Source organism: Chiloscyllium plagiosum, unplaced genomic scaffold (assembly GCF_037043375.1).
Source record: "Chiloscyllium plagiosum isolate Xiang-an unplaced genomic scaffold, Cpla_swu_hap1 HiC_scaffold_31, whole genome shotgun sequence".
NCBI classification, from domain to species: Eukaryota; Metazoa; Chordata; class Chondrichthyes; order Orectolobiformes; family Hemiscylliidae; genus Chiloscyllium; species Chiloscyllium plagiosum.
The window spans coordinates 12,494,067-12,517,038 of NW_028270169.1; the positions used below are offsets into that span (position 1 = coordinate 12,494,067).

At 42.1% G+C, this 22,972-nt stretch overlaps 1 protein-coding gene across 1 annotated transcript in view; it reads right to left on the bottom strand.

The window, feature by feature from the left end:
* The window catches only part of LOC122563930 (multidrug and toxin extrusion protein 2-like), a 45,767-nt gene that overhangs the window by 15,448 nt on the left and 7,347 nt on the right, over positions 1-22,972 (bottom strand). Inside the window, exons 2-11 of the mRNA XM_043718199.2 lie at positions 22,445-22,546; positions 16,695-16,763; positions 13,616-13,764; positions 10,587-10,629; positions 9,393-9,437; positions 7,027-7,124; positions 4,879-4,976; positions 2,947-3,060; positions 1,650-1,717; positions 484-592 (exon numbers count right to left, since the gene is read on the bottom strand). Coding sequence (XP_043574134.1) covers positions 484-592; positions 1,650-1,717; positions 2,947-3,060; positions 4,879-4,976; positions 7,027-7,124; positions 9,393-9,437; positions 10,587-10,629; positions 13,616-13,764; positions 16,695-16,763; positions 22,445-22,546 — 895 coding nt within the window. The remainder of the gene's footprint in view (positions 1-483; positions 593-1,649; positions 1,718-2,946; positions 3,061-4,878; positions 4,977-7,026; positions 7,125-9,392; positions 9,438-10,586; positions 10,630-13,615; positions 13,765-16,694; positions 16,764-22,444; positions 22,547-22,972) is intronic.

Sequence of the window (22,972 nt, forward strand, 5' to 3'; positions counted from 1 at the left end):
CAATCAAATTTGTGAGACATGATTTCCCACGCACAAAGCCATCTTGGGTTGTAGGAAAATAGTATGCAAAACAAAAAGCACCTTCCCATGTCAGAGACATTTGTGTACTTCCAAATAAACCTGTCCGACTATAAGCTGATGTAGTGTGAATTTTAACTTTGTCCATCCCAGTCCAACACTGGCTCCTCCAAATTCATGTTTTTGGTGGTGGTGGTGGTGGTGGGGAAGCATGGTAGAGCAAGATGTTGACTCCTGAAAACAAGAGGGAGCAGGAAATATAATGCTTACTGAAAACTGCACAAGGAATTGAGGCAATGGATTACACTGCATTTGAATAGAGGCCATTCAGTCCACCACACCTGTTCTGGCTCGCCCCATTTCCATAAGCCCTGGGAATTTCTTTTTGTAGACAAATAATTCTCTTTGGAGACTGTAGGCAGGTAACGCATCACCGTTGTAACAAATTCTAAACCAAGCACTCACCAGCACACAGCAGAGCGACTTTGGCACAGGTCTTAGCCTGTGCAGAGTCTCCAGCACCCAACGCATTCCCCACGCAAACACTGACAGCCACACTGTACCCCAGAGGGATCTGTAGGGGAAACAACAGCATCATAACCACAACTACAGCTGACTCTATTTTCCTCATGTTATTCCTCTGTGCGATATTTTACTTTTGTTCCATCAAAACTGAATACCTAATGCGGGTTACAGAATCGTAAATAAAAACTAGTGGAATGTTATGAGTGCTGACTATTTGGTCTCAGTAGTGAGGGAAGAAGGCAAAATAAAACTGGGCACCAAGTGATTGTTTTCAACAAGCTTCAGTTGGCAGTGATGTGTTTTTTTTGCTGGAGTGCAATGAATAGAAGTTAGAAATAAGATTTATTCACTTTGCAGTGGTAGCATTTCTATCTCTTGAGCTAGGAGACTTGGGTTGGAGTCCCAACTGCTCCAGAGGTGTATAATATCACATCTGAACAGGCTGTTAATTACTAATATCTAAATGGGTAGAAACAGTAGTGGTACCAGGTTCAAGACCTGGCGGCATGGTGGCTCAGTGGTTAGCACTGCTACCTCACAGCACCAGGGTTTTAGGTTCAATTCCAGCCTCGGGTGACTGTCTGTGTGGAGTTTGCACGTTCTCCACATTTCTGCGTGCGTTTCTTCCGGGTGCTCCAGTTTCCTCCCACAGTCTAAAGATGTGCCATTTCCATGGGAAATTACCCATAGTGTTCAGGAATGTGTAGGATAGGTGCATTAGTCAGGGGTAAATATAGGCATGGGGGAATGGGTCTGGGTGGGTTACTCTTCAGAAAGTCGGTATGGACATGTTGGGCCAAATGGCCTGTTTCCACACTGTATGGATTCTATGAAGATGTTAACAGTTACACTGAATAACCATAAACAATCAGAGAAGCAATTGTGCATGGTGCATGTCCAAACTACCACTGCCAATTATAAAAGTGATGGTCCCGATAAATGGAAAAACAAAAATGAATTCAGTAAATAATGACATTTTTTATGAAATATGACACCATAAATATATTTTAATAGCTACACAGTTCTATATGTTGCATTGAAGCAACAATTTCTAGTTTGAAACAATTAAGCTAATAATTTGCAACCTCAACAAATACCAATCTTACCATGTATGCTGCTGATAAAACTTGGTAAATTATGGCCTGTGCTCCAAGTTCTACTTCATTAACTAATCCTGTAATAAATGGAATAATACAGCAGACTTTAATATTGTAAGAAATGCCAAAGGAAGGAAAATATAAAGATTTGTATAGATATATCGACTTGCATGACTTCAAGGCATCCTAAAGTGTTTGACTGTTATAAGCACATTTTGTTTGAAGTGTAGTGAAGGGTGAGGGGGTCAGTTAGTTGAATGGATGGTTGACAATACAGTGTGATACCAACAGAGTAGGTTCAATTCCCAGACTGGCTGAGGTTACCATGCAGGATTCTCTTTATCAACTATTCCCCTTGCCGAAGGTGTGATGACTCTCAGGTGAGACAGTAGCTCTATGGTCTGGTAAGACTTTGGCGACTGATAGGGAGATGTTACAATATGGAAAATAGAGCAAATGGTTTAAAAGCAAAAATGGTGAGCTGCACCTTCAGCTGCCAAGCTATGAGCACTGGAATTTCCTCCTTAAACCTCTATACCCTTTGCCTCCTTAAAACCTACTTCTTTGACCAAGCATTTGAGCATCTGCTCCAATATTGTTTTGGGTGACTCAGCATCAAATTCAGGTTTGATAACGTTCCTGTGAAGCACCTTGGGTAGTTTTATTACATTTGAAGGGAGCTATGGAGATACAAGCTATTGCTTTATTTCTCTGCTCTGTGGAGCGAAGGTCAAGATTGTAAAAACATTTCTTCAAAACACAACCCGCTTATAACCAGAGTCAGGCCAAATTCTGCACCACCTCCAAATGTTGCAAACCTCTTTTGCAGCCCAATGATCAGAAGTGTACACAGAACTGGTGCTATTATCTAGCATTTTGTCTGTTTTCTAAGTTGGTTCACTACCCCATTGATTAAAGATGGATGGTGATAAAGTCCACTCCTACGCTCAGTCTTCAGACTCTTTCAATGTCATTCTTTCTCAGCTGCTTTGGCCGTAAAGATCTGAAATTTCCCTCCTTAAAATGCTCCACTTCTCTACCTCTCTCACTCTTTCCTCGTCTGAGATACTTCTTTGAAATGAAGTTCTGGTTACCTGTCCTAGTGTCTCCTCCGTGTTCAATAATGTTCAAGTGAATCATCATATGTTCTTTTGAAGATGCTTCATAAATGCAAGTTGTCATAATTAAATTACATTTTGGCAGTCAATTATTTCACTGGAAGTTTCAAGAGATGTATGCCTAACATAAAAGACTTTTGTGTCCTGATTGATAGAAAGCTCGGGGGTTTCAGCGAGACGTTATTTACCCGTAAGGAAAATTGCAATTTCATATGTCCACCATTCAATACACAGCATCAGCATGCTGGGAATTGCCAGCTTTATAAAACGGCCCCACTCTTGCAAGCAGTCAACGGACCATCCTAGGCAAGAACAAAATGATAGAGTTGACAACATCCAAAGAAATACAAAAATCAGTAAATTCCTTTTCTAAAAACAGAGGTAAGAAGGGAGGAGCAGAAAGAAAAAAAATTCAGATTATGAATTGCAGACCAGAATAAAAGTTGAATTCAACCAAATAACTATATTTGAATTTTATATTCCCACCAGCTGCTGTGGGGGGATTTGAACCCATGGCATTAGCCTGGGCCTCTGGATTACTAGCTGAAACTTTATTGCTGGAACAGCACAGCAGGTCAGGCAGCATCTAGGGAACAGAAGATTCGACGTTTCGTGCACATGCCCTTCTTCTTCATTCCTGAAGAAGGGCATGTGCCCGAAACGTCGAATCTTCTGTTCCCTAGATGCTGCCTGACCTGCTGTGCTGTTCCAGCAATAAAGTTTCAGCTTTGATCTCCAGCGTCTGCAGACCTCACTTTCTCCTCTGGATTACTAGTCCAGTGATACTGCCACCATGCCACCAATGCTCCAGAGATGAGGCATTCTGGAAATAGAACACCTGACTATTCTCCTTCAAAAAAAAAGAAAATGAATGGTGTGTTACTAGCTTAGTTATGATCAGAAAGTGAAGGGTCCCTTGCATTTCTTGGTTTGGGTTACAGTATGTTAACGTTGTTAATATTTTTGTACACAGTTTGAAATCGGGAGGATGAGGGGTGCGTTGTACCTACAGGTAATGGCATCTGCTTGCACATTCCTAGTCACATGGCCATGGGAAATGCCTATTCTTTCACTCTGTCCCCCACCAGAATATGGCAGCTTCCGTAAGGCTTGCTGCCCGAGAGAAGTTGCTGTTTGTCTGTTGTGCCCTCCCTCTCTCTTTGGGTTTCCACTTGCCAGCTCAATGAAGCAAGTCTCCAGAATGTGTAATCTTCAAATTCTGTTATAATTCCCTAGGTGGCAAAAGGTTAATGCAATATTGTGAAATGAGCTTGAGCCACTGGGTTGAGGAATGGTCTCAGGGCTGACCTTATGTCTCAGCTAGTATTGGAAGGGGCATTGCAATTGACCACAGCAGCTCAACAAGGTAGGAGGGGACCCACTCACTACTATTGCCACATCTCGCCTATTACCAGCGATTTTATATGTCAGGCAATGCTCCTACACACAACTGAATGTTTTTGTTTCCTCCAACTTGAAATCAGTGATATTTTTTCATTGATTAACCACCAGTAAATCACCCATGATCTCCAATCGAATACGTGCTAAACCAGTTAAGGGCAGTGAAAAGGTGATGGAGAGATAGGGAGGGAGGGGAGCAAATCAAAATGAAGGTGAAAGGAGAGGCTTCTTGATAGATAGTGTTTATACAAAATCGTTGGAGAAGATCAGACCAATGAGACTTGTCCAAAATCCACTCAAATAGTCACTTGCTGCCATTCAACATCTCAACACAAGATAGACAAAAGAACTGCGAACGTTGGAGATCTGAAACAAAACCAGAAATTGCCGGAGAAACTCAGGTCTGGCATCACGCATGGGATGAAAGCAGAGTTGACAACTCAACATTGACTCTGCTTTCTTACTGCAGACATTGCCAGACCTGCTGAGTTTCTCCAGCATTTTCTGTTTTGTATCAATGTTTGTATTCACTCATTCAGTACAGAACAAATGCTAGACCCCGTGACCCCAGCAAAAGTCACAAAAAGAAAAGGAAAAAGGCAGAAAACCACACACGCAATTAGTTGAAATGTGCAGAACAGAAGCAGACCATTCAACCCTCCCAATCTGTGCTGGTATTTATACTCCACTCAAGTTGCTCAGAAACAAATAATTATTACCTTTCCAGGTCTCAACATACAACTTTTTCCATCTAATGTATATGAACAGGAGAATCATTTGACAGTACTGAGAGGCAACATTGGCAACAGCTGAGCCCCTGGAAATAAATGAAGTTCACTCATTAAATGCCACTTCAAACCTGCCAAATCAAGGATAGCATACCATATCAAAAGCAGATTTTAAAAGAAACTTGCTTTTATATATTAACTGGCACCGATGTATTTAATGTGGTACATTCTATAACCGTGGCACATCCCAAAGCATTTCACATCCAATGAAGTGTGGCTGAACTGTTGTAATGTAGGACACGGGCAGCCATTGAGCACCCAGTAGAGTTCCATTGACAGCAAAGGGGTAAAGATTTCTAGGTGCTGGCTGAGGGATATATATCAAGTTATGCAGAAAATTGGCAAAACAAAAAATACATACTATTTCAAACTGAATATTACAGAACTTGCAATAAAAATTCAACTACAATAGCGCCTCGACATACGAATGACCCTGTTCACGAACAAATCGGTTTACAAACAGGATTGTACGTAAAATTTTGCTTCAACGTATGTACGAAATTCAAGGTATGAATGAAGGTACGAACGCAAAAAGCCCGTGTGCAACCACGTGGTTTCATTGTTCTGCTTTACTACGCACACTTTGAACGCAAAAGCTCTCGGGCCCCGCTGAATCTCATTCAGTTCATCTTTGGCGCACACGCTGTGAACAACGTTCGTTACTACGTCCAAGCATTCTTACACTTTTTTTTGTTTTTTGCATTAAATTAGCCCTCATTATGGCTCCCAAAAAAGTGAAAAGTGGTAGTGATAGTGGTGTTAAGAAGCCTAAACGTATTATTGTGGAAATGAAGAAGGAAATAACAGCTAAACATGAGAATGGTGCTCGCGTATCTGATCTCGCTAAGCAGTATGACATGGCGAAACGGATCAATTGGAATTACATCAATTCAAATGGGAAAAATTGATTCAGTTCACAAACTTTTCAGTTCGCGAACCGGGTCCCGGAATGGATTAAGTTCGTAAGTCGAGGCGCTACTGTATCTCCCTACAGGGTACATGAATAGGAAGGGTTTAGAGGGATATGGTCCAAGTGCTGGCAAATAGGGCGAGATTAATTTAGGATATCTGGCCAGCATGGACAAGTTGGACCAAAGGGTCTGTTTCCATGCCATACATCTCTATGACTCCTTAATTTATCCCACACGCTATGACTGCAAACCGAGAAGTGCAATAAACTTTTCTTCATACACGAGATTCCACTGTTCGGCACCTCAATACAACTTGCAATGCTCTTGATATTCACCAGTGTACATTTTTCAGACAGAACTCAAGCAATTCAAAGTTTTCCAGACCCTCAGAGTACAATGACAGAAAAGCAGTAATCTTTCCCTCATGGTGCCTCTGTAATGGCTACCTTAGCTTTAGTACAAACCTCAGCACGTAGCCCTGGATGGTGGAATGAACCAGTTTGTAGCAATCGGTCGAGGACAACTCTGCACAAGACGACCAGTAGACTTTGGGCAGTTGTCACTGGCATTTGTCCGTGTCCCTCAATGCACTCTCTCACATGAGAGCTCTCGCCAGCACATAGAAAGGGAAGAGGCTGTTCAGCTTCTCAAGTATGCCGCACCATTCATTCAGACCATGGCAGATGGTGTCTATTCCATTGCCCTTCGTGTAACCTAGAGATTTATCTAACAATCTCAGCTGGTGAAATCATCAAATGAAGGGGAGGGACAGCACTAGAGAATAGTGGCACTAATTTATACAGTTAAAAATCACATAACACCATGTTATAGTCCAACAGATTTATTTGGAAGCACTAGCTTTCGGAGCGCTGCTCCTTTCTCAACAATCACCTGATGAAGGAGCGGCGCTCCAAAAGCTAGTGCTTCCAATTAAACCTGTTGGACTATAACCTGGTGTTGTGTGACTTTTAACTTTGCATACCCCAGTCCAACACCGGCATCTCCAAATCATGACGAATTTATACAGCCTTTCACATGAACAACCTGGGTAACAGTGGGGAGGAAATACATGAGAAATGAAAACAGAAATACTGGGAAGATCTATCACAGACACATGGTTGCGGTTTCATTTTATTTCCTTTTCAAAAGAAAACTTTGCGCTACTTACGGCACGCCCAGTGTCAGCACATACAGGAGGATGTAATTTATCCCAGCATTGAAAATATTAGCCACTAAACCAGTGACAATCTGTGGCAGAATTATTCCCTGGAGAGAGAGTACACAAGTTAGCACTTCATATTTCTCTCGAGCTTATCAAACGAATAGTAAAATGGGCAAATAACAGAACAAGAATAGTCCTTTCAGCTCATCGAGCCTGTTCCAACATTTTATACTATCATAGCTGATTGAACACTTCTACGCCTTTTACCCACATCATCCTCATACCCCTTCACACCACTGGTAATCAGAAATCTATAAACCGGCTATCGGGCGAATGTTGTGAAACTTGAAAGGATTCAGAAAAGATTTACAAGGATGTTGCCAGGGTTGGAGGGTTTGAGCTACAGGGAGAGGCTGACTAAGCTGGGGCTGTTCTCCCTGAAGCGTCAAAGGCTGAGGGGTGACCTCATAGAGGTTTATAAAATCATGAGGGGCATGGATAGGGTGAATAGTCAAGGTCTTTTCCCCAGGGTGGGGGAGTCCAGAACTAGAGGGCATAGGTTTATGGTGAGGGGGAAGGATTTAATAGGGACCTAAGGGACAACATTTTCACACAGAGGGTGGTGTGTGTATGGAATGAGCTGCCAGAGGAAGTGGTGGAGGCTGGTACAATTACAGCATTTAAAATGCATCTGGATGGGTCGATGAATAGGAAAGTTTTAGAGGGATATGGGCCAAGTGCTGTCAAATGGGACTGGGTGAATTTAGGATATCTGGCTGGCATAGATGAGTTGGACCGAAGGGCCGGTTTCCATGCTGTACATCGCTATGACTTTACTTTAAATAAACTCAGCTGTCCGAGGTAGAGAATTTCAAAGATTCACATCCTGAGCAAAAAGACTTTTCCTCTTCTCGACCTCAATAGCATTCCCTTCATTTTGAACCCAGGCCCCTGGATTCTAGACTCCCCAAACAGGAGAAACACTTTATCTACATCCACCCTGACTATCCTGGAGTATTTTGTAGATCTTCTCTCATTATTCGAAACTCTGGAGAACACCCAGTTTATCCAGTCTCTCTTCACAGGACAATCTTTTCATCCCAGGAACAAGTTTGGTGAACCTTTGTTGCACTCTCTCTCCTTTCTGAGGAAAGGAGACCAAACCTACACACACTATTCCAGGTGCAGTCTAATCAAGCTCCTTTACAATTGAAGCAAGACTTGACCAAACCTGGCTAACATTTGATTAGTCTTCTAAACAGACCAACTGCTGCCCCTGCATGTTAGCTTACAGTGGCTTAGCTACAAAAAACTAGTGTTCTCTTTGGTCATTTACGGAGTCCAACTTACTTGGGTTTTGATGCAATTGCTGGCTGGGCCAGCATTAATTGTCCATCTCTAGTCACCCTTAGAAAGATGGTGGTGAGTTGCCTCCTTAACCCATTGCAGTCTAACTGGTGTAGGTACCCCCCACAGTGCTGTGTGGGAGGGAGCTCCAGGATTGTGATCAAATAACAGCGAAGGAACTGCAATATATTTTCAAGTCATGATGGTAAGTAGCTTGGAGAGGAACTTGAAGGTGGTGGTATTCCCATTTATCTACTGCCCTTGTCCATCGGGGTGGTAATGGGTCATGAGTTTAGAAGGTGCTGCCAAAGGAACCTTGGTGTATTTCTGCAGAGTACCTTGCAGGTGGTATTCACTGATACTGCTCTGCAATGGTGAAAGGACTGAACATTCCTGGATGTAGTGCCAATCAAGCAGACTGCCTTGACCTGGATGGTGTCAAGCTTCTGGCATGTTGTTGAAATTGCAGTCATACAGCAAGGAAACAGACCCTTTGGTCCAATTCGTCCATGCCAACCAAGTTTCCTAAACTAGGCTCATTTGCTTGCATTTGGCCCATATCCCTCTAAACCTTCCCTGTTCACAAACCTGTCTAAATATCTTTTAGATGTTCTGACCGTACTCGCATCTACCAGTTCCTCTGACAGTTCTTTCCACAGTACAAATTCACCCTGCATTGAAAAAGTTTCCCCCCATTTCCCTTTTAAATCTTTTTCCTCTCAACTTAAAATTGTGCCCTTGAGTTTCGAAAGCACAGTTCCCTCTAGGCTGTGGTACTGCATAGTCACTCCAAGATTAAGTTGGGATGGTCTCCACATCTCCCAGGAAACTATTCTTGAACTCAGAAAATTAGCTGATGCAATCTCCTGTCACTGTGTCAATGACGTACCTTGTATTTTCTGAGTCAGCTAATTTATTGGTTGCAGTTCCCAAACAAATAAAAGTGAATCAAGCCTGGACTTTGTAATAACTAAAGGTTTTTTGCACTTTCAAAGTAAAACTAAACAATTATTCATTAAACACACCTGATTCTGAAGGTATCTTGTCTCTAACTCATATAAAAATGTTGCCTAAGAGAGAAAGATTAAAAAATAAAATTATAAAAAGAAGTTTGCAGCCAACATAGGTGAGACGGATAAGAAACCTACAAACATTTTCTTCAAGAATCTGAATTTGATCGGAAATTTTAAGACAATATGATTTTTTGAAAATAAATGGGATGTTGCCCTTAAAAGCTCACACATCACCAACTGACTATCAAGGAAATAGCACCGAAAATGGGGAAGAGTAGTAGTGGAGTCAATTTTCCACAGCATTGCTTTGGGTTACTGAATTAAACATTACAAATCACACAGCTAACTATCAGAGTTTCAACAAATACATTTTGTGCTCATGTGAAACTTTAGTTAATGCCATCTTCCTGCACACGAAGCAACATAATTAATCAATAATCACCAAGCTGCCGGACCTGCTGAGATTCCAACTGGTTTCTCAGTTTCATTCATGCAGAATACTTTCTAGCAATGAAACCCACTTTCTCTCATGTCGCAGCTCATTTCCCTACTGTTTACAGTGACATAGCAGTGATGTAACTAGACTGATAATCCAGAGGCCCAGGCTAATGTTCTGGGGACATTGATCCGAATCCCACTGTGGAAAGCCAGTGGAATTTAAAATCAAGGAATGAATAAATCAGGAATTAAAATTAGTCTCAGTGATGCTGACCAGAAGATGACCAATGATTATCATAAAATCCCATCTGATTCACCAATATCATTGGGGATGGAAATCGCCAACCTTCGCTGGTCAGCTCTGTATGGTACTTCAGATCCACAGCAATATGGTCAACTCCTAACTACTGTCATGGACCATTAAGGATGGACACTCAATGCCAGGGAGATCCATATCCCATGGAAGAACCAAAAGAAGCCTTCAAGACCACTGCGGACTTCTAGTGAGAGTCTGCCCTTTGTCATGGTTTTATTAGTGATTTCAAACACAGCAACATTAATACCACAATGGTTGTTCTGAGTTACTCCTCCTAGTTTGCAATCAAACTGGCAAGTGTCCCTCAGTCATATGCCTCAGAATCACACCTGGTAATACATTAACCCACAGAGTATTCTTCTCTTTATTGCTCTCATTTGGCTCACATTCCAGCTGAACAACAGACTTCAGTTCAATGACGAGCGTTGCAACACCTTTTGGCATTTACTTACCGGAAGGCCAGGAATAAATATCTTCACATACAGCTGTGTTAAACTGTAAGAACAGAACATCAAAATAAATTCAAAACGTAACAGGAAAATCACATAATGTATCAAGCGCATTAATGTGGTAATCCAGTAGTCAGGGAAAAGAGCCAGCTTGGTTTGGTGCTCAACAAACATCGTACATACCCCAAGCAAGATGATTCATCTAAACAACAAGAACAGCCGAAATCAAACTCACTTCATAGGAAACCGAGGGTTGCGCAATTTAGAATAAACATACCTCTTCCAAAAAAAAAAGGTTTGGGACAGACACTTATCTGTGGTTTTAAAAACACAAGTGCCATTTTAGTGTTATAGCCTTTCCCTTCACTCCTACATTCTTCGACATCAGTTATAGGAAATACTGTAGTCCATTTTTGACACATTAGTGAAACAGGCAAACCCATTTTACGTAGGTGTTCTGAAGCTGCTTAATTCTAGGAAATCCTGGTACAGAAAGGGAAATTCGTTGGCGAGGCTCTCTTAAACTGCAAACTTCCCAAGTGGTTTTGAAGTCAATGATACAAGCTCTACTTTCAAATAGAGAGGACTCTTCACCCAAGTGCAACAACTCTAATCTCAGTTCTTCATGGTGACAACAGCATCGAATGAAATCTTTTGCAAAATTGTCATTTTCTCAACAATGGTAGACTACTTTTAAGAAAAGATCGGAGTGGTGCTGGAAAAGCACAGCAAGTCAGGCACCATCCGAGGAGCAGGAAAATAGACATTTCGGGCAGGAGCCCTTCATCAGGAATCCTCACTTTCGCCTACTTTGAAGAAAATGTATTTCCCTTACATTACAAACTCTGTCATATTGTAACATAGGACAACAAACTCTTTCATTTTTTTACATTACATTAGATTATATTACATTACAGTGTGGAAACAGGCCCTTCGGCCCAACAAGTCCTCACCGACCCGCCGAAGCGTAACCCACCCATACCCCTACATTTACCCCTTACCTAACACTACAGGCAATTTAGCGTGGCCAATTCACCTAACCTGCACATCTTTGGACTGTGGGAGGAAACCGGAGCACAGGGTGGAAACCCACGCAGACACGGGGAGAACGTGCAAACTCCACACACAGTCGCCTGAGGCGGGAATTGAACCCGGGTCTCTGGCGCTGTGAGGCAGCAGTGCTAACCACTGTGCCACCGTGCTGTCCAGAGGAAAGCAAGCAGATACATCGTTAACTGAGAAGATGGTTCTAAACTGTCTATGACAGAGATGCTACAGCCCCAGGGAGGACAAATGACTGCAATTTTCAGCCTGTCCACTCAGTAAAGAGCTTGGGGAAGTACAGGGCATTGGTGAGGCCTCTTCTGGAGAGTTGTGCCCAGTTCTGGTCTCCCCGTTATAGAAAATATATTATTAATTTGGAAAGGATCCAGAAGAGATTTATCAGGATGTTGCCTGGAATAGAGGACTTGAGGTTAAGGAGAGGCTGGATAGGTTGGGACTTTTTTCACTGGAGCTTAGGAGGTTGAGGGGTGGTCTTATAGAGGTTTCTGAAATCATGAGGGGTATAGATAAGGTGAATGGTAGGTGTCTTTTCCCTAAAGTGGGGGTTTTCAAGACTAGGGGGCACATTTTTAAGGTGAGAGGAGAAAGATTTAAAATCGACATGAGGGACAACTTTTCTTTTATATACACAGTGGTTCGTGTGTGGAATGAACTTCCAGAGGAAGTGGTGGATGTGGGTACAGTTACAACGTTTAAAAGACATTTAAATAAGTACATGAATAAGAATGGTTTGGAGGGATATGGACCAAGCACAAACAGGGTAAGGTAGCTGGATCGGACTGAAGGGTTTACTTCCATGTTATACAACTCTATGATGATGACTCTATAATTGACCAGAACAGACAGAGTAGCTATCTCAATCAGAGCTGAATCTGTATATGAGCAGAGGGTCACCGGTAGCTCTTCCACCTGAGTCTGAAGGTTGTGGGCACAAGTCCCACTCGAAAGAAATAACTTTAATGTCATTGCCATTTATTACTGACTGAATATTACACTGTTGCAGGTGTTGCTATTCAGATAAGGCATCAAGTGGATTCTGTCTTCACAATTGGACAAAATGTGCCCCATTCAGAGAACTGCTGGGCAATTCTCCCAGTGTCATCATGCAACCTTTAACTAGCATCCATTATTATTTATCTCATTACTGATTATGATTTACAGCTATATACAATTCGACTGCCGTACGTCTGTATGTGACTTATTTGAAGTGTTGGAAAGTATTGAGCTGCCTTTTGACTGACTCCCCATTCATCACCTTTAACCTTCGCTCACTCCACCACCGACACAGTGGCAGAAAGATGTAACATCTTCACGATGCACTGAAATAATCCATCCAGATTCTTTCACCTTCCAACTCCAATACCATCTAAAAAGGACAAGGGCATCAACCACACACAACCCCGACTTGGAATCACATCGCTATTCCTTCACTGTCGCTCTGTCAAAATCCTGGAACGCTCCCCTGAACAGCATTGTGGCTGTTCCTACGCAACAAGGACTGGAGTAGTTCAAGATGTAGCTTCTGAACAACGAACGTTAGTGAAGCCACTGATACCAACATCTCAGGAACAAATATGAAACAAAAACAAACTTTTTTTTTGTCATAAAATAAAAGGAAGAAATGTCTTCACAAGTTTGGACACTCCCAAGTTTTCACCATTTCAAAAACAACCAGAGAGTATGTGGCTAATTATGCATTTTCCCCACCGCAAGGTGCATTGTTTAACTTCTCATTTACCCCATGTGACCACTGGTCAATTCTGACCTGACCTGAGATTGGAACTTCTCTCTACATTAGCTTGCGTATGCTTATTCTACCTGACACGATTTCTGTGATCTAGTGAGACACAACCCAATTCCTCATGTGTGCCAAGCTTCTTGCTCAGTGGTATGTGACATGGGGTGGGTTCCCCTCTCAAAAAAAAAATGTTTCTACACAAACCACCAATAGATAAAAGGACACTCACTTGGCTACCTCAGGAGGCTGCTTGAAAGCCAATAGGATGTGCTCAATGTTAATGAAGAGAGCCCAGCAGGGGAAGCAGGTGAGCAGGAGAATGAGAATCCCTCTTTGGAGAATCACTCCAATTCGTTTCAGATTCTTACTGCCATACGTCTGGAAATCAGGACAAAAGTCAAACTCTATTTTTTGCACCTCCAGATTGCCTTTTGGGATTATTACATAATGTGGTTTTGATACAATTATTTTACTCAAAAGACTAACTGCAACAAAGTACTCTCCCAACAGCAACAAAAAGTGCAAATCCTGCAATCGTTATGTAATATTATCTTAAAAAATAACAGCTCATTCCTAGTGAAAAGAAAAGGCTCAAATGATAAATCCAAAGAGAATGTTTCAATTCACAAAATTGAGATTTATTTTTGAAAACTGGATACATTAACTCACTGTGGATTAATCCCAATTTATACAAATATGATTTATGCCTTGTTGCTTCTATGTAGTATTTCTTGAATAAATTCCAAAAGGTTCTTTAGCCTGAGGTGATGAGAATAAAGCTTCTCCCCCAAAAGGGTTTGATAAACAGAACAGTTTCAACAACAGCCTCATCTTAGAGTCTTAGAGATGTACCGCACAGAAACAGACCCTTCAGTCCAACTCATCCATGCCAATAAGATATCCTAAATTAATCTAGTTCCATTTTCCAGAACTTGGCCCATGTCCCTCTAAACCCTTCCTATCCATATACCCATCCAGATGCCTTTTAAATGTTGCAATTGTACCAGCCTCCACCACTTCCTGTGGCAGCTCATTCCATACACACACCACCCTCTGTGTGAAAATGTTGCCTGTCAGGTCCCTTCTATATCTTTCCCCTCTCACCCAAACCCATGCCCTCTAGTTCTGGACTGCCCCACCCCAGGGAAGAGGCTTTTGTCTATTCACCCTATCCATGCCATTTATGATATTATAAACCTCAATAAGGTCACCCCTCAGCCTCCGATGCCCCAGGGAAAACAGCCCCAGCCTATTCAGCCTCTCCCTGTAGCTCAAATCCTCCAACCCTGGCAACATCCTTGTAAATCTTTTCTGAACCCTTTCAAATTTCCCAACATTCTTCCTATAGCAGGGAGACCAGAATTGCACACAGTATTCCAAAAGTGGCCTAATCAATGTCCTATACAACTGCAATATGACTTCCCAACTCCTATACATGCTGCACTGACCAATAAAAGAAAGCATACCAAACACCTTCTTCACTATCCTAGCTACCTGCAGCTTCACTTTCAAGAAACTATGAACTTGCACTCCAAGGTCTATTTGTTCAGCAACACTCCTCTAAGATAATGAGAAATGACTTTTAAACAAGTGTTTTTTTCAGTCTGGAAAGTGAGGAGCCAAAAAGCATCTTTAAAGAAGTGCATAAATACTAATGGGAATGGAATAAGAAAAATGGAACATCGATATAAAAGCAGATACTTGGAATATGCACTCCCTGCATTTATGCACCACCTTTAGTATAGTAAAATGTTTCAAGAGAGCTTCATAGGAGCAATTACCAAACAAAATTCAACATTAAGTGCTGCAAGGTGTTAATTGTATACTATTATATAAAAGGTGACCAAAAACATGGTCAAAGAGGTAGTTTTCAAAACTTGTGAAAAAGCAAATTTCGAACAGATGTCAGAGTTTTTAATTACATACAGTGATCACAAACAGTCGAAATGTATTTCCCATTTTTTCTAAACAATCTGTTCAGATCGGGCTCTTGTGGTACAGTGGTGGTATCCCTACCCCTAGACTGGGGGCCTGGGTTCAAGCTCCATCTGCTCCAGAAGTGGAGAAGTATTGATTTAAACACTTGCAAATTGATTATTTTATTATTATTATTATATAATCTTTTTATTCTAGTCAACCTGTTTAGAAATCTACTGCACAACTCTGGAACATGTGGCACTTGTACCCAGGTCATGACTGAAAAAAAAATGCTGGAGGTCACAGTGGGTCAGGCAGCATCCATGGAGAGAGAGAGCAAGCTAACATATCGAGTCTAAATGACTTTTTCTTAGCGCTGGTGTGAAGTTTGGACATTTATGCAATTGCGTGATGGGGGCGGGGAGGACGCTGGAGTGCTGGGAGGATGCTGCCTGACCAGCTGTGCTTTTCCAGCACCACACTCTTCGACTCTGATCTCCAGCATCTGCAATCCTCACTTTCGCCTGGGAGAGAAAGGGTGTTGATTGTTCAGGTTAAGTGATCAGAATGTGAGAATAGCAGAACAGTGGTGTGTGCAACTGCTAAACTGGAAAGAAGATGGGAGTTGGGAGGAGGAGAGTGAAAACATAAGTCTCTCAGTCCAGGGGTCGGGACACCATCACTGCACCACATGAGGGCCTCACATCAAGGTGTGAAAACACTTGGAATTATTTAAGCGGCAGCTTTCTTTCTCTGTAATGATCTTGCGAGTAAAAGGATTGCAGGATTTTATAAACTTGTGGAATGCAGTAAATACACTTTTAATGACATACTATACTTGCACAACAGCCACAACAGCAATCAACTTGTATTTCAATATTATACTGAACCTTTTACTACTAAATATATATGCAAATTAAAGAGAGATTAAACAATTTTACAACACTCTATATCATTGGATTTCTTAATCAAAATCTTGGTTTTCTCATCTTAATTCCTTGGGAATCTCATTCTATATTGGAACTGGAGCCAAAGGTCATTGAATCTAGAATGCTGTGTCATGAGCTGCAAGGAAAACTAAAGGAGCAAATGAACAGTAGTACCAGTGAAGCATTGTATCTACATTCCAATCAGCGCATGTTAAAATTTGCATTGATTGTGAAACAGATTAGAATTAGCGTAGAAATCAACATGAAAATCAGTATCATGCTCCTCAGTGGATTCACCTTCATACTTCACATCAGCTTTTAGATCGAGTCATTTAGAGTCGAAACATTGGCTTGCTCTCCCTCCATAGATGCTGTCTGACACACAGTAGTGAAGTTTAAGATGGTCAATAACTTTCTGTATTTTAAAGGTTCACGAGCAGTCAAGTCCGATTATGCACCTACCTGAGATATCAGTGTGTCACATGCTGAAGACAACCCAACACCTATCGAAATGCCTGATATGTTTATAACCTGTGGCAATGAAACAAACCATAAATCATATTGTTGTAGGCACTATTGCTATGCTACCACAGTAATTTAAATGTTAACCCAGTTTACTGAACATAATATTTTTCATATGCTTACATTTCCTACCCCACAGGGACTGATAGATTACAGTATTTAGGATACTGTAGTCACTCTGCAGCAAACAATTTGGAAGCCAAATGGTACATGAGTCTTTGTTGCAAGATGACAAGTACAGGAGCAAAGATGTTTTGCTTCAATTGCATAGAACACTAGTGATACCACACCTGGAGCTGTACACATAGTTCAGGTTCCCTTGCCTACGGAAGGAAATATTGGCCATAAGGGGATAGCATTGGAGGTTCTCCAGACTGATTCATGGAATGGTGGGATGGTGCTATGGGAGGAGAGATCAAGGAGATTGAATCTCTGTTCAATCAAGTTTAGAAGAGTGAAGGGAAATCTCACAGAAACTTATCAAACTCTTAAAAGGGATATACAGAGTGGATGAAGATGGGATACTTCAGTGGAGTCTAGATCAGGGAACACTGTCTCCAAATAAAAGGATAAGCATTTAAGGACAGTAACGACTGCAGATACTGGAACTTAAGAGTCAATGGATGCGAAGCTGGGAAAACACAACAGATTAGACAGCATCTGAGGAGTGAAGTATTTTAGTCCGAAAGGTTGACTCCCCTGCTCCTCGGATGCTGCCTGAACTGCTGTGCTCTTCCAGCTTCACATCTACTGACCTTGATAAGCATTTAGGATTTAGACAAGGAGGAACATCTTCATTTCAAGAATGATGAACCCTTGGAATTCTCTCCCCCCAAAGAGCTGTGGAAGTTCAGCCTTTGAAGGTATGAGACAGTGATTGATGGCTGTCTAGTGACTATCTAATGATAAAGGGATATGGGGCAAGCAGGTGAATTTGGCATTGAGGTAGATGATCGATCATGACCTAGAATAGTAGGGCCAGTGCAAGGGACTAACAGGTCTATTTCTACTCCTATGTTCCTAATTCTGGAATTTTAACTAACCAACCAGGTTAGTAAGCACAGTGGCTGACTCTTCCACAGTGAAAGGTCTCATCCAAAATCCCCAAAACCAAACTTTTCAAGACTCATCATTGGATAGCAATTACTAGAAATACTTTCATTTATATAGCATGCTTTGTAGCTTCAGGATGTCCTAAAGTGCTTTACTAATGCAGTACGTTTGAGGTGAAACCAGTGTTGCAATGTAGGAAACTACAGCATTCAAATTCTGCACAGCAAAACTCCTCCCCACAAAATAATTTTTTCGGTTCTATTACTCATCCATCGGATATGGCATCTCTGGGCAGGTTTTCTATACCCGATCATTGAATATCCCTACATGCAAAGAGGCCCTTTGGCCCATCATGTCCATGCTGGTGTACAAGCAGCAGTCTAGGAGAAAGTGAGGACTGCAGATGCATTCCTAATGAAGAACTTATGCTCGAGACTTCGAGTCTCCTGCTCCTCAGATGCTGCCTGACTAGCAGTGCTTTTCCAGCACCACACTTTTTGACAAGCATCAATCTTCTCTCACCCTATTTCCTAGTACTTAGCCCTTATCCTTATTTGCCGTGGTGTTGCAAGTGTTCATTTCAATACTTATCAAAATACTTTCTACGACTACCATCTATTCAGCCAGCAAGTACCAGATACCCACCACCCTCTGGATAAATATATTTCTCAACCCCCTTTTAAAACTCCTTGTCCATACCTTAAATCTATTCCCCAGGAATTGACACCTCTAAGGGGAAAGGTTTATTCCTATTGATCCTACATATACCCTGAATTTTGTATACTTCAAGTCTGATACACACCACCACACCCCCACCCCACCCACCTACCTCAGCCTTCTCTGTTCTAAAGAAAACATGATGTGGAAGAGCCGGTGTTGGACTGAGGTGGACATGTTAAAAATCACACAACACCAGGTTATAGTCATAGAGATGTACAGCATGGAAACAGACCCTTCAGTCCAACCCGTCCATGCCAACCAGATATCCCAACCGCCAGAACCCAGCCCATATCCCTCCAAACCCTTCCCATTCATATACCCATCCAAATGCCTCTTAAATGTTGTAATTGTACCAGCCTCCACCATGCCCTCTGGCAGTTCATTCCATACCCGTACCACCCTGTGTGTGAAAATGTTGCCCCGTAGGCATCATTTATATCTTCCCCCCTCACCCTAAACCTATGCCCTCTAGCTCTGGACTCCCCAAACCCAGGAAAAAGAACTTGTCTATTTATCCTATCCATGCCCCTCAATTTTGTAAACCTCTATAAGGTCATCCCTCAGCCTCCGATGCTCCAGGGAAAACAGGCCCAGCCTGTTCAGCCTCTCCCTATAGCACAAATCCTCCAACCCTGGCAACATCCTTGCAAATCCTTTCAAGTTTCACAACATCTTTCCGATAGGAAGAAGGAGACCAGAATTGCACACAATATTCCAACAGTGGCCTAACCAATGTCCTGTACAGCCGCAAAATGACCTTCGAACTCCTGTACTCATACTCTGACCAATAAAAGAAAGCATACTAAACACCTTCTTCACTATCCTATCTACCTGCGACTTCACTTTCAAGGAACTATGAACCTGCACTCCAAGGTCTCTTTGTTCAGCAACACTCCCTTCGGACCTTACCATTAAGTGTATAAGTCCTTAAAAATGTGTTGCTGGAAAAGCGCAGCAGGTCAGGCTGCGCTTTTCCAGCAACACATTTTTAAGCTCTGATCCCCAGCATCTGCAGTCCTCACTTTCTCCTAGTGCATAAGTCCTGCTAAGATTTGCTTTCCCAAAATGCAGCACCTCGCATTAAACTCCATCTGAATTAAACTCCATCTGCCACTTTTCAGCCCATTAGCCCATCTGGTCAAGTTCCTGTTGTAATCTGAGGTAACCTTCTTCGCTGTCTACCACACCTCCAATTTTGGTGTCATCTGCAAACTTACTAACTATACCTCTTATGCTCACATCCAAATCATTTATGTAAATGAAAAAGTCATGGACCCAGCACCGATCCTTGTGGCACTCCACTGGTCACAGGCCTCCAGTCTGAAAAATAACTCTCCACCACCACCCTCTGACTTCTATCTTTGAGCCAGTTCTGTATCCAAATGGCTAGTTCTCCCTGTATTCCATGAGATCTAACCTTCCTAATCAGTCTCCCATGGGGAACCTTGCCGAACGTCTTACTGAAGTTCATACAGATCACATATACTGCTCTGCCCTCATCAATCCTCTTTGTTACTTCTTCAAAAAACTCAATCAAGTTTGAGAGACATGATTTCCCACGCACAAAGCCATGTTGACTATCTCTAATCAGTCCTTGCCTTTCCAAATACATGTACATCCTGTCCCTCAGGATTCCCTCCAACAACTTGCCCACCACCGATATCAGGCTCACTGGTCTATTGTTCCCTGGCTTGTTTTACCACCCTTCTTAAACAGTGGCACCACGTTAGCTAACCTCCAGTCTTCTGGCACCTCACCTGTGACTATCGATGACACAAATATCTCAGCAAGAGGCCCAGCAATCACTTCTCTAGCTTCCCACAGAGTTCTCGGGTACACCTGATCAGGTCCTGGGGATTTATCTACCTTTAACCGTTTCAAGACATCCAGCACTTCCCCCTCTGTAATCTGGACATTTTTCAAGATTTCACCATCTATTTCCCTACAGTCTATATCTTCCATTTCCTTTTCCACAGTAAATACCGAAGCAAAATATTCATTTAGTATCTCCCCCATTTTCTGCGGCTCCACACAAAGGCCGCCTTGCTGATCTTTGAAGGGCCCCATTTGTCCTTAATATATTTGTAAAATCTCTTTGGATTCTCCTTAATTCTATTTGCCAAAGCTATCTCACGTCCCCTTTTTGCCCTCCTGATTTCCCTCTTAAGTATACACCTACTTCCTTTATACTCTTCTAAGGATTCACTCAATCTATCCTGTCTATACCTGACATATGCTTCCATCCAACAGGTTTATTTGGAAGTACTACCTTTCGGAGCGCTGCCCCTTCGTCTTGTGCTCCTGTGGGAGCAGGAGCACAAGACATAGAATTTATAGCATTGCTCCAGGCCAGGCAAACATTCCAGTGAGTCTCCTCCCATCCTCTCCAGAGAGGTTAATTCCTTCCTATCGGGTGGCAAACAGAGCTGCACTCTGTATTCCGACTGTGGCCTAACTAACATGTTCTACAGCTCTATTATAATCTCCCAGCTCTTGTATCAAATACCTTGATTAATAAAGGCAAATATCCCAATTGCCTTCTAAACCTCCCTATCTACCTGTTCTGTTGCCTTCAAGGATCGATAGACATGCACACAAATGTCCAGCTGATACGAATAACCAGGGTCCTGCCATTCATCATATAGGAGCAAATTACTACAGCTGATGAAGTCTTTACTGAAAACAACAAATGCTGGAAATCACAGGGGGTCAGACAGCATCCACAGAGAGAGCAAGCCTACGTTTCAAGACTAAATGACTCTTCACCAGAGTTTCTTGCCATTCACCATGTACCTCCTTGCCATGGTAACCCTCCAAAAATGCATCATTTCACACGTTTGAGGATTAAACTGCATCTGTCTCTGTTCTACCCACCTAACTGGCCCATCTATATCTTCCTGTTGTCTAAAACTTGCCTCCTTGCTGTCAGAGCACCAATTTTATGTGTCATCTACTGATAAAACCACCTAAATTTGTGTCTAAATTATTAACGGATATTGCAAACAGCAAGGGACCCGACACTGAACCCTACCATATTGTCAATCTACAACTGCTTAGACACTGGGTAAGCCACTTTGGCAATTGAGTGGTTTACTAGACTATTTCAGAAGGCAGTTATGAGTCAACGACATTGCTGAGAGTCTGGAATCATGTGTGCACTCAACCAGCTAGGAGAGCAGATTTGCTTCCGTAACGAAGTGAATAAATTAGATGACCAGATGAATATTTACGACAATCTGCCAATGACCATTAGCTTCAAACTTAATTAATTGAACCTAAATTTCTCACATCCTGTACTGTGATTTGAACTTGTGGCTTCCAATCACTGGATATGGCTTAATGATCAGTGTTCCAGTAACAACCACAATTCTACTACTCTTGGTTTTAATGATGTTAATTGAGAAAATAAAATTTGGCTAATTCACTGAGGAATAATGCCCTGCTTCTCTTTGAAATAGTCCCATCGGACCTTGTACATCCATCTGAGGCGGCTGATAGCGTCTTGGTTTTACACAAAATCTGAAGGACCACACAGCTGTGACAGCATGGTACTCCCTCAATTCTGCAGTGGGAGAGGCAGCCTGTATATTGTGCTCACATTTCTGGAGTGGGGCTTGGAGCTCTGACTCAGTTTACTCAGAATCATGTTTATTACAGAACCTTTGGCAGATATTTTCCCACCTGACTGAATGAGGACACTTTTCTCTTCTGATAGCAGCTTGATCAGGAGAGACCCAGGAGTGAACCCACGATTTCTCAAACTGTTTGTCTCAGTGCGATCATCTGAATTTTTTAAGTTTGAAAAAGCATTTGACCTATTAATTAACACATTGTACAAATGTATACGATCTATTGCACAGCCATGTACATTATAAAACAGATACTTCTATCCAATACATCATTGTAGACATACTTACAGCCGTGGCAAGTGAAACAGCATCCAACTCCACCTTCCCTAAGTGTCCACAGAATATGGAGCTGACAACACTTATATTAAAGATCATCAGATGTGAAAAAAACTGTTGAAAAAGATGAAATTGGTCATCAGGCTTTATTCAAATACCTACTTAAACTAAGTCCACTTGATTGGCACTATATCCACCATATTAAACACTCTTCCCTCCATTATGGACAGAGAGTGCTACACTCTGTACCATCTACACGATGCACTGGTGAAATCCATCAAGGCTTCTTCAAGAGCACGTCTGCAACTCATGATCTTGACCAGCTAGAAGGTCAAGGACAACTGATCAGCACCCGCAAGTGATACACCACCCTGACTCAAAAATTATAAGTCATAGAATCCACACAGTGTGGAAGCAGTGCATTCAGCCCAGGTCTACACTGACCGTCCAAAGAGCATCTCACCCAGACTCATCCCATTCCTGTAGCCCTGTGTTTCCCATGGCTAATCCACCTAGCCTGCACATTCCAGGATACTACAG